General features: G+C 40.1%; 1 protein-coding gene across 17 annotated transcripts in view; it reads left to right on the forward strand.

Annotated features, from left to right (window-relative positions):
* Positions 1 to 12,323, forward strand: part of ARVCF (ARVCF delta catenin family member) — a 295,496-nt gene that overhangs the window by 112,364 nt on the left and 170,809 nt on the right. For 8 of the 17 annotated variants that reach the window (XM_075516535.1, XM_075516537.1, XM_075516534.1 and 5 more), the window contains 2 exons: positions 4,759 to 4,860; positions 9,404 to 9,648. The exons of 8 other annotated variants lie outside the window; for them this stretch is intronic. In XM_075516535.1, coding sequence (XP_075372650.1) covers positions 4,818 to 4,860; positions 9,404 to 9,648 — 288 coding nt within the window. In that variant the 5' untranslated portion in view covers positions 4,759 to 4,817. Of the gene's footprint in view, positions 1 to 4,758; positions 4,861 to 9,403; positions 9,649 to 12,323 lie in introns of those variants that run through there. One more of the 17 variants, XM_075516546.1, reaches the window with a different exon arrangement.

Below are 12,323 nucleotides of genomic sequence, written 5' to 3' on the forward strand. Positions count from 1 at the left end.
TCTGTGGGGTCACAGTTGGAATTTTTTCCTCTCAGACTGCGCAGTGAAATGACCATTTTCTAACTAATGGCAGTTAGTTTAAATCCACTGTCTACTGACACCGTTATTGTAGCATTTGGAACAGAAGCAGGCTGTTGGTCTACCTAACTGCATAGCTGCCCTGGTCTTTGTTGCTTGCCATTTTGTTATTTATCTGTTAGAAGATGGCACAGTAATATCTTTTATGAAAAGATGATTATGACCACTGCAGGATTTTCCAGCCTTGCTGTAATATTTCAGTTATTCCATTTTGCCAGTGAGAAACTGGTCTGGCTATGGAAATTGCTGCCTACCCACTGTCTCTCTTGTTCCTGCATTTGTGAAATGGCGATTTAATGCTTGTAAATATATGGCTGTTCTCGTCTGTAGGCCCCTACACACAGACAGTTTCAGACCGCATTCCTGTCAGTAGCTTTTCTCTTAAAATGGAAGCCCTTTTACCAAAACTCAAAACATCTAGAAGCCAAGAAAAATGAGGGTACTTGCATATTGTTTAGTGAAATCTGTTAAGTATTCTGTGGAAGTAATTGCGTAAGGTTATAACAGTTTGTTCATGTGATTGGCTTATTTGTGGCCAAATTGGATTGTATATTAATGAAGCCAAGCTTTAAAATACTAGGGGAAGAACTAGGGAGTGAAGTTATGAACTGTGCTGCTTTTGATCTTTATCTTTTTCTCTTTCTCACTGAAATAGCCCTGTTCTAAGAAGAGACTTACTGATTTTTGGTGGCTCTGCTTGCAAGGTAGCCTCTACAGTAAGGACGTTTTTCTGTTGAAAATGAGATCAGACCCAGTCCATCCATACAACCCTGTGCAGACAACAATGCATTGATAGTGAATGTAATGCCCGATACTATCTAGCGTTCACGTAAGCTGTGCTGCTTGAGTTTGTTTTTTGTTCTAGCTGCTTGGAAGACAGTAATCGAGTAAAATGGTTATAGTGGAATTTTCTACTCAACACAAGTTTGCACAGATTGTCTGTTTCTGCTCGCAACAGAAGCACAGTGGTTACAGTAGACGTCTATTGATGTCAGTGAGAATCAGACTGGGGTCAGAGGAAGTGGTGAAGCTTGGTACGATATAGCTTCTGCTAAAAGCAGCTATGAGAATACTTAGAAACCTGAATATACATGAATCAGAAAGGGACCACAAAGTGCAATCCATTTTTAAGTAGAACTCCTTATTGATTTCAGCGGGGGAGACCTTTGAAAAAATCAATGACATGCAGCAGCTTTAGGATGGAACGATATGCGTTCTAGGGTGTTGAAGTGATTGGCCTGTGAACTAATCAAGCTGGTAGCAATCACGTTTGGAAAGTTCCAAGGCAGAAGAAAAGGTGTCAGAGGTTTGAGAAGCAGCAAATTTACTACGCATATTCCAAAAGAGATAGCAAAGTACAATCTTGTTCATTCTAGCTTTAACATCCAAGTTGCATTTTAGTCCTACAGAAAACCAAGAAAATATAAAGAAAATATAAAGAAAAATATAAAAGTTTCTGGGGATATGTAAACATAGGCCTGTTCATTATAATGTACAGTATTAAGCAAATGGAATTGCTGCAATCTGCACAAAATTCTGAATTTTTCCATGAGATTTGTGCACACCATTCAGCTCAGCTGGTTACTTCAGACTTGGCTTCTTGGTATGGGGGGAGGGGAGCGCTGTCTCCCAAATGCTACCCAACTAAAGTAGATAAATAGAAATTAAGTTGTGCAAAACAGTGATTCTCTTTATGTAGGGAATGAAATATTAATGATGCTAATATTTTCATAGTTGTGGCTGAGTTGACAGAATTAACACTTATTGAGATAGAACAATAGCAAGGGATTCCAACTGTCGTATTCAAATTCAGCAGATGTGTACTGAAGTCAGAATTCAGCCAGCTCAATCAAGTTGTTCAGTCTTTTGATATTTACAAGATTTTTTAAAAAAACTATTCCGCCTAGACACTGGTACGAAAATATATAGGGAGTGTTTCTTTACACAGAGAATTTACAGTTCACAGTGTGAATTTATAGACTATCGCATACCCCATTAAGCCTCAGTGCGGACACTTAGTAGGTGTGAGGCAACGTGATGATGCCACTTTGCTGTGCTGTTTTATGCTTAATTAACACCAACGCTGATCGTTGAAGGAAGCGTGACATAACGAGTGCTCTGTGGTGGAAGACTTCAGCTTACTCAGTGTAGACGAGTCCTTAGGTCCTGGAGAGCAAGAGCTCTGCTTCAGAAAGGTGCTGTTACACTGTTCTGGTCTCTAAATGATAAATTTCAAGGAGAAATGGAAATTTTTTACATTGGATAAAACTAATCATAGGCTAAAACATTTACTTTAAAAATTGCCCTTGTAAAAATATTTCAATTTGAAATTTAATGCACTACTGAATTATTTATGCTATTCTATGTATGCGGTTGTTATAAAGGTGTTCTGTATTGCTCTAATTTATTTTCCTTTCCATTTGGGAGTACAGTATAGCAATTGAAATGTATCTTATTAGGGAAATAGAGCTACAGTATAATTAAAGCTATGTAGGCACACTGTATCACCAAGCCCTGAAAACACTGCATGAAATTTTGGAAGGAAAACCCGAAAAATTCCTAGTAGCAAACTGCTGAAGTGAGGAATCGTTACCGAAGGGAAGCTGTAGAAAGGCGACTGGTGTCATTTAAACACGCACTGATTAATCCACGAGAGAGATTGTATTAGATATAGGAAAATTCTGTATTCTTTTTTGCTGAGAACTGTATCTTTTGTAAGTTAATACAATATTATTTCAGTGCTTTTAATTAATAGGTTAGTTAAAATATTAATTTTTAAATGCACTGGGAACCATTATGGTAAGATTGGAGATGCTGTGGTGCTACTGACCAGAGCCAGTTCTGTAGCGAGTGGAGCGTTGGAACTGTATTGCGCGTACAAGGACGCACGTGTGTCTGGATTCTTTTGTTGGTGTTGCCAAACGCAGATCATAGTATGATATTCTGCAAATTTATTTGCAGAATTTATTTATGTCTGCAAAATGATTCCTGCTGGATGATCGGATGAAACTTCCTAGTGATGTAAAACCTCAGATATTACACATTGACATTTTCTCTGCAGTAACAGAACTGGTGAGCTGCAGTGTTCATTGCTATGTCCTTAAGATCCAAAGTTCCTTCTCAAGGAGTTTTCCTGTTAGCATTTCCTCTGCCCTTGTTCTGTCCCTAGTTTAAGCCTTGCTTCACAGCCTGCTTCTGTCCAAAGGAACAAAAAACCCCTGACCAGCTTTTTTTGTTTGTTTCTTTTGACACCAACACAGTATGTCTGTCTGTGCCTATGAGAGAACTATATTGAAATGGCTTTCTTTGTGAACTCCTCATTGCTATTCATTGGTGGAGATTGTCACGTAAGGGTCAAATTAGAACTCAGTCAACCAGAGCAGCAACGAGAGGAGCCAGGCTCAAGACAGATTTTGCCATAAGGTCTGAGAAAGCAGTTCATTTGGAATTGGTTACGTATAAGATATATATATATATAAAATTTTACTTTCCACAGTGTTGCTCCTTTGTCTGTAGAAACTGGATTATGCTTAATTCATTCCCTCTGGTCATGTACTCGAGAATTAGTCTTTCTCTCACTCTGCCTCCTGACTTTCATCTTTGGGCACATCTTTGCACAGTTTTGTTATATCTTGTAAGTTCTGAGCATAGAATTTACTTCTGTTAGTTTAAGAAAAATGAGGATTTTGGCCTGATGGTTCCATGTTGGATCCATGCAAAGAAAGGCTCACATTTCTGGTAATCTGGCTGAAACACAAGAAATTGTGTTTATGCTGGCTTCAGGAAGGCAGACAGTACCTGGTCAAGCATAAAATCTGCTGGGGCAAAGTTACTCTGTGAAAATGTTCTAAAACATTTTAACCAGCGAAGTGAGTTTGTACTGGCTCTGCATTTCATGCCATGTGGTTGCAACGTTTTTGATGTGGTAGTAGCTTAAAACTCGATATACTGCTTCACAGAACCATGCCTTTGTGAAATGGATTCTGTTCTGTACGTTCTCCAGCAAAAACAGGCACTAAATTTGCAGTCGCTGACCCAGAGAAGTTTTGGTGCTAAATGTTTTAAGACAAAACAGATCAGAGATTGAGCTACACGGACAACCAAATATCCCAAAACCTGCTTTTGCTTGGGTTTCGTATAGGATTAGATTACAGACAGGTAGAACAAAGTGGCTGTAAGCTATTGTGCAGTGTGCATCTTTTAGAAATGAATGTACCCTCTCTAACAGGTACCTATGACATGATCTTGAGCCATTTGGGGGCTCATACATCAAACGTGGGGCCTAAAGCTGCGTGCCTAAATAATTATTCTCATTTCTGAGAGTGTCATGGTAGGTTTCTGTGTTTTAAAATGTTTGACTACAATAACCAGTTCTGTAGCATTCAAAATCCTCATTCCGGTCCAGAGTTTTCCCTGATTTAGGACATTAACAGTAAGTCTTACAGGAACATGCAAGTATTGATCACTGATAACAAATCAGATTAACCAGGGGGGTTGTTTTTTCCTTAGGAGTCTCAGGATTGGCTTCTCTGAATATTGTTTCCTTTTCCTCCGACTTAGGAGGAAAACAGTATAATAAATAATTTATATACCATAGTGAGAAGAACCTGGGAGATGACTGTGTACAGAAGAAGCTGCAATACCTTATTAACTGTGTCTTCTCTTTCCTCTCTCTTGTAGCTGGTTCTGCTTGAGGCTGCTCTCCCACTTTGTCTATACTTTTCTGCTCTTAGTGGGTGATGTCCCAGCAGCTCTATCATTCAGACCCCAGTAATCCAGTAGGTGTGTATCGCTTCGTTTTCTCTGCATGCTTTCCAATCCTGCATGGGGGATAACAGTCATTTTATGCTACTCATCTCTTGTGGCATTTCAGGGTGAAAATATATTAGCATGCGTTACGCTTCAGTTCCATAGATTGTTTAAGCCCCATTTTTGCTTTTATTCTGATGGCTTTCTTCCCTGTAGAAGCACATAGCTACTGTTTCCATGCATGCTCACAGGCCTTCATATTTGCTCCTACAGCTGCTGATTTGCTGTCTGTACAAGCTTCTTGTTGCTCATCATAGTACCGTCTCTTGTTGGCAGGACCTAGGGGACTTGAACTGGGCTGGGAGAGAGCAGTAGTGGGACAGCTATGCTCAGTATTGAGACTGTTGGACCAGAGAAATCTCCCATGTGCCCCAAGAGCCACTTCCCCTCCCGCTGAGGATGCCTCTGCGATGTTCTGTAGCTGAGTGGTGGACACTGCTCTCTTCAAACGCAGCTCACTGAAGTACCTGATTGCCTTAGGCAGGCAGAGTACTTGGAAAAGGGCAGGGGATTTGAGGTTCTCCGGGACTGTTAGGATTTAGGTGCCCAAATCTCACAGAACTTGATCCCCCTTAATCCGAAGGGCTCTTTAAAAACTCCTGACTATCAGCTACATGCTATATTAGCAAAATTACTGTGCCGAGTTAACTCACTTATTTTGCAGAGTACCAAGTGACCCTAGGTGTGTCAATGTTTCCAAGAGCCTTCAAAGAGCTTGGGCATGAGCTGGGGTATTAGTAGTGCATAGGACCCCCTTTTTGGGGGGTGATTTTCATCCCTATTGAGCACTTAAGCTGTATTGACTTACAGGAGGCCATTCGATGCGTTAGTTCTTCATATGAACAGTCAGAAAAAACAGATCCTCTTACTTTGCTCTCACTCTAATGCAGCACTAATATATTTAGAGTCACGTAGGCAGGAGAGAGATTTGCTGCTGTCAGCGTAGCCTTTGACACTCTGTAGGCAAGTGTTTGCTGTGTTTAGAAGTGCAGCCTAAGGAATAATCTTTACCTGGCTGCTATAGGTCTAATATTTTCATTTATTTATACCCTTTTCAATGTGCACTTTAATTTATTTACAAATGGTAGCAAATTGCAAGTGGCAGCCTGAGTAACTAACTCATGAGTCAGTACTTTCATTTTTCTCCTCTAGTCTAGACTGCTGATAATGTAAATTGTTGAAACCCTGGGTAAATAATTGGGAGTGCAATCAACAGCAAGCAAGTATTTATCTGCTAATAAAACATTTGAAATGCAGAAGTCTGTCTTTGTCCAACAGTTCTTAAAAGGCAGTTATTGATCCTGCTGTTGTTTCTGCATAGCAATTAGGATTTTTATGGTCACTAATTGTACATCTGAAAATTTATACAGTTTATTTTGTGCCTGTGTTTTTCTTTGCACAGAGAAAAGAAGCACAATATTTATGGTTTTAAGGAGGTTAACATGGAGATTCTGCATGGAGATCTCTGTAGCTCTCTAGAGATTTGTACCATTTATAGAACCCAAATTTTCTAGGTTCTCTCATGTGTGGCATCAAGGGCTTATAGCTCATTAAGGATTTTCTGAATGGGATCTTTGTCACATTCTCAGAATGTGACTTGAAAGTTATATACCAGCTCGGTCATCAACTGTGACTTTTATTATTAAAGCTGTTACTGCTTCAGAATCTGTATTAGAGGAGGTGCTTCTCGATCTTTCATGCTGCTACTGGTAATGCTGTTCCTTAGAACAGAAACTTGCATTATATATTCTAAAGGGAACCTGTTTTTTTAAATTTAGTTACTGTAGTTTACATCTTGTCATCCTCTTCCTACATCCCCACTTGATTCACTTTTTGAAATTAGTCCATAGAAGTATCCAGCCTCTTGGGCCCCCAAAAGAGAACGCCTATGTCATAGCATAGCCGCATGTGAGGAAGAGCTGGTTTAGCTGCAGACCATGACTTGCCTGGAAGATGGACCCCTGCGGGGCGTGACTGAGGAAACTCGAGTTCCTGCTCTGCAGCACCTCCAAGGAGCCTGTCTCCATTCATTAGTCCCTGACCCACCCGGACTCTTTTTTTTTTTCTTGGACCGGGAGCATCCCCTCATCTGAGGTGTATTTGGATCTGTGTGTCAGTCAGGCTGTTCCTCTGCCCTAGCATAAGGGCAGTGATAATTAGTAGCCAGGTAGCTGTCTTTAAGAATATATAGTTAGAAATGCCCCCCACCCCAACCCCCATGTATGTTTTTCCCAAATATGACTAGTGCCTGGGTCTGTGAAGTCCCACTTCTTTCACACTCCCTCTAAGGAGTCTGTGAGCGTGTCTGCACTACTGGGAGGAAAGACAACAAACAGAGCTGTCTCCATCTGTGCAAAGCAGGGAAGCACAAAAGCAGAAGCATGCAAGTTGGCTGCACATGAGCCGGCTTAGGTCCAGGAAGCCTGGCTGTGTTTATGTGTAGCTGTGCCAGGGCTAAATCACGCTGAGATGTAGCAGGTGAGTCACGCAGCCCTGTCCTGCGTTATACAGGCTTCCCGTGAGTCACGCTATCCTTTTAGATGGTTGTGATTCTCCTTTGCAGAAACCAATGTACCCTCAGAAGGTTTTATAGGCTTTTAATAATCTAGCAAAACAAGGTTCAGAGTGGAAGGTCTCTGAAGTTGACAGCTTGGTCTATACCTGACTAGTTTGCAACATCTGGAAAACCCTTTGGTGGCTTTTGGGTTTCATTCAGAATCTTAATAGAAGTTAAATCAGTGCATAAACGAGAAAAGTCACTCTGCTTAGTGGTCTGAAAACATGAAAGGCTCAAATCATGGTTATAGGTAAACATTATGAGATTAACACATGGTAATCCTTACACTGTTTCCAACGTGATTTCGTATCACCCTGATTCCTTTCAACAGCAGCACCCTAGGAGTTAACAGTGAACCACAGAGCTACTGGCAGGTTATTTCCCATGAAATCAAGGTGTATGTCATTGGGTTACTTCGGCCCCAGTGTCTTTTGGGCCTGTTGGATGACTTCAACCATGTATGACAAAAGAAGGGAGACCTCAGGCCTACTTAAGAGTTTCCAACAAACTGTGTGAAAACATGCAGCTTAATATCTACTAATATCCCTCTTTTGGGACCATAACAGTATATGCCCACGTTATCATTGGCTACCAAAGAATTGGCACAGGAGAGAGACCTGATAAATTAACAGTCATGGGAAACGCATCAGTCGAGAGCTTGCATCATGTAAAGGCACTGAACGATGAAATGCAAAGCTTCAGGAAACCAGGGTTTGGTACTGTCGGTGCTCATGGAAATCCTTGTTGATAGATGGAAAACAAAGAATCTCTGGCAGCAGGAAGAATCACTCCTGATTTGCACATCAAGGGACAAATTCTAGGGACTGAACTCTCAGTGCAGCATATGAACTGTTCTTGAATTACAGGAGCTGGAGAAAATTCTGCCTCTGCTCATCAGAGGTGCTCTAAGTAGTTTAGTAGTAAATGGTAGTAAACTAGTGACTTGTTTAGCTTCAGTGAAAGGGTTCTGTTGAAGCCACCGTTTTAGCTTATATTATGTTGCTGATTTTATACTCTTACAAAAACATTTTAAATGACATTCACATCATAGATCTGTGGAATTGGTGGGGAGTTTTGCTGCATACACCATACAGATGGAGAGAGGGTTTTAAATGGAATACTTCATAACCCTGCTAGAGAAGACATAAGGCAGAGGATATATCCCATCTAGCTGGTTTCCGAGTTCTTTCTCCTGCATTGAGAGACAAGCAGTCCTGTGTGTTTTCCATGGAAGATGTTTGATTTTAGCTTTTTCATTTGTGTTACTAGCGAACAGCTGCATGAAGGACTGTTTCATTGGCTACCATGCTGAAATCATCAAGCACATTTCAACTGCAATTGCACTGTCTGCATTTAAAAATATTTTCCATATTACAGTGTACTCCTGTAATTTAAAAATGAAAACTATTTTCAGCTACTGTCTGCTAAATTTGGGGGGGGTTCCATTCACTTGGAAAAAATGGACAAATCTGTTTTCTCGCACCATGAAGTTTCTGTCTTTAAAAATGTTAAACTTCTCACTTACGCTGTTAAAGACAAAACTTCCAGGTGTCTATAGTGAGAAAGATTGTGTTCCTCATTCCCTCCAAAGCCGTATCTTTTTTTATATATTTCTTTTAAGTACCTTATTTGCACAGTGAAATTAGCTTTGCAAGAGGGATAAAAACCCTTGTCAGAGCAATTTTAGCAAAAAGATCAAAGGAATTAAATATAAATTCTCTCCGAGGTGAGCATGTGGGTTTTTTTCCTTTTTTGAACAGGGAAGTCTTGGATTAATTACTTTTAATTTAAAATCAAATCAATGGATGGAAAGGAAGTCTTTTCAAAGAGCACTGCAGTTTGCTTCTTAGACTGAACAGTATTTCGGTTGGGTGACTAACAATGTGCATTTTTATTTTTAACCTCTGACCTGTGCCCTCCCCACCCCTTTACCTAACCCTTTCCATTTGCCCTGGTCAGTTAACAGGCAGGAGCATTTGAAAACAATCATGGATGACTATGATATCAGGTCTGCTGCCAGCATTTTAGCATCTGTTAAAGAGCAAGAAGCTCGTTTCGAGCGGCTTACCCGTGCACTTGAGGAAGAGCGGCGCAATGTCTCCTTGCAACTTGAGCGTGCCAATCAGCCAGCAGACCGAATGAGCATTTGCAACATTGGCAATGGTCAGCCACTGGCAACCGCCTGGCAGCAGCTTGTACTGCAGGTAACAGCCTGCTCATTTTACCTGTTGCTAGAGTTCACCTATCCCAGAATTTCCCATTCCAGAAAGTCAGGTGCATCTTGTTTGTCGTCAGCATTTCATTCTGTAGCTTGTCTTCTGATACCCCAGAGTTGGTATGCTTCTTCGATTAATTTGGTAGCTCAGACTTCAGAGCCTTGGCTTAGAAGTTGCTCTTACTTCCTTTTAGCTCATGGGATACTTTTAAAAATGTATGCATCCTTGAGTATTAAACCCTAAAGAGAGATCTTCACACCCTCCTCTAAATCTACGCACTTGCTGTAAGTATGGTGATGTGCTGTCGATTGAAAAAGAAGGCTGAATCATAATCTCCATAGCAAACAAAATTTCCATTAGAAATATTTGGACTTTGAATAGAGGGAACAGCATGAAAAGCCGGGATTTCCCTCCTGCGAAGTCTTATTGTTTGTGCAGGGAGGACTTCATAATTTGTTTCTCATGTTTATTGAATTGATAGACTTTATTTTAATGATGCAAACTGGCTTTGTGGTAGCCTTAGATTTCCAAATATTGTTTTGCTTGATATGTGTTCTTTAACTGTTGAAATGTGCAATGATAAACTACGTACATCTCTAAACTACTGAAGTTTGCAAATCACTCTGACATGCAAGGTAAGTCATGCAGAAGCAATAGTACCATTTGTGGTACTATTGTTTCCTAAGAAAACACTGTTCAATTCAGAGAGAAACTCCAGGCTATGGGGATTCTAGAAGTTGTTTCCCGCTTATACCAGACTGTTTTACAATTATACTTGCATTGAGCTGTATTCAGGCAGACTTTACATTGTATTATGTTAGCACAGCTTTTCTATTAAAAGCTGCCATGTTTCTGTACGTGTAGATGCTTGAATATGGGACTTGAATATGTGAAAGGAGCAGCCTGCGCTGGTTAGGCTAAAAGCCTGACAGTGGCTGGTGGGAGCTGTAGGTTGTTACCCTCTTGATCAGCAGCTGGGCTGGGGAGAGGGGAGATGTGCTTACATGGGGTTTTTTTAATAGAAAAAGGACAAGTTCACCTTCACTTTTTCTGAATGACTTTGTGCAAAGTACCTGATTAATAGCTCCAGAATGAAATTCCTTATCCACAAAACTGATGAAGCATGAGTTTTCTGCAGTGTTATGGCTTAAGGTCTAACCACTTCCAAGAAAACTTAATAAAAGAGTTTAAGTTACCGGGGTCTACGTGACTCTTACGGACAAACAGCCCCTGCGAGTGACGCCAGACTGAATCTGTGTACGCTCAGCTCATTGCCACTGGGCGAGGGGAGCTTTAGTTCATAAATAATTAGTGCTGAGGTTTTTAGAGTAGCTTGTATATGAAATATAATGGTTGAATAGCCAAATATACACAATTAAGAATTAATGTGAGGTTATTTGTGTGAATTTTCAATAAATGTACTAAGGGCCAAATTCCTCCCTGACTTACTAGAATTAATTAAATAGTGTTTAAATGAAGGATGAAAGCTGTACATTCAGTCTTATGCAGAACATATAATGATTTCATCTTTACTATTATATACTGCGTTTCATTCTTAAGAGTACACAAAGCAAAAGGCACTCTGCTCTGCTGTCCGTAAGGATTGCTCACGGGCTATAGTGAAATGCAGCTCTCTCAAGCTGTGTTTCAGTGAGGACTGACTGATTTCTGCTTATCACCCTATTCCACCTTTTGTTGTAAGTAATATTAAAAAAGTAACTCTAGTAGCTCTTCCATTTGGAAGTTGCATAGGTGATTATATGTAATCTAGTTATTCTGAGTAGAATTTGGGCAAAAAAATGAGAGTTAACTCCATTTTATGAGAATGCCAGATAATGTTTAGTGATCTCCACAACCAGGCATCAGTTTTCCATGTTGTTTGAGTGCCAAAGTGGAATCTGTCAAACGGATTTGTTAGGGAAGTGTGTATAGTCAGGGCTTTGTTAACAGACTCTCTCTCAGTACTTTTTTGTAATATATGCTCCCAAACTTATTCCCTTCTTAGAAAAGAAAATTAAGTTGGTTTTTTTTAATTTTAGAAAAGAAAAATAGTATATAGGCAATGTGTCAGAAGTGTAACAGTTTTCTGAAGTCGTCAAAAGACAAAATTGAGGTCTTACGCAAATATTGATTCTAATTAATTAATTCTGGATTTTTTTTGCCGGCCACTTTTTTTTTTTAAATACCAACTTTAAACTCATTCCATAACAATAGCTCCTTGTCCTAGGCAGCCCACGCAGCCACTTCCTTCACTTCACTCACTAGTGAGTTCTGCCCGTTCAGTGGGAATTTAGAACACTCGAATGGAACTTGCGAGCTGTGGTGCGCTTGTGACATTTGCTGGGAGTGTACGTGGCATTGTGTCTTTTGGCCCCTGACAAGAAATATCAGATCTGCGAATGAGGTCAGGGATGTGCTGTAATTGCCAAAAAACGTGTGCATAGACTTCTTAATTTTACATTAAGAAAGTGGGGGGGATTTTTCTAAAAAGTATTTTAAAGTTGTTTTTAATGGGAGAAGTTGATTTCTTGGACAATCTAAACACATCATTAATGGTTTGTTCAGATATGAATTAGAAATAGCTGAGATGATTCTTTACTGGGAATTTTTCCGAGAGGAGGGGTTTCTGGGGGATACCGGCCTCACAGTAAGAGGTCCTCAAT

Source organism: Mycteria americana, chromosome 13 (assembly GCF_035582795.1).
Source record: "Mycteria americana isolate JAX WOST 10 ecotype Jacksonville Zoo and Gardens chromosome 13, USCA_MyAme_1.0, whole genome shotgun sequence".
Taxonomy (NCBI): Eukaryota; Metazoa; Chordata; class Aves; order Ciconiiformes; family Ciconiidae; genus Mycteria; species Mycteria americana.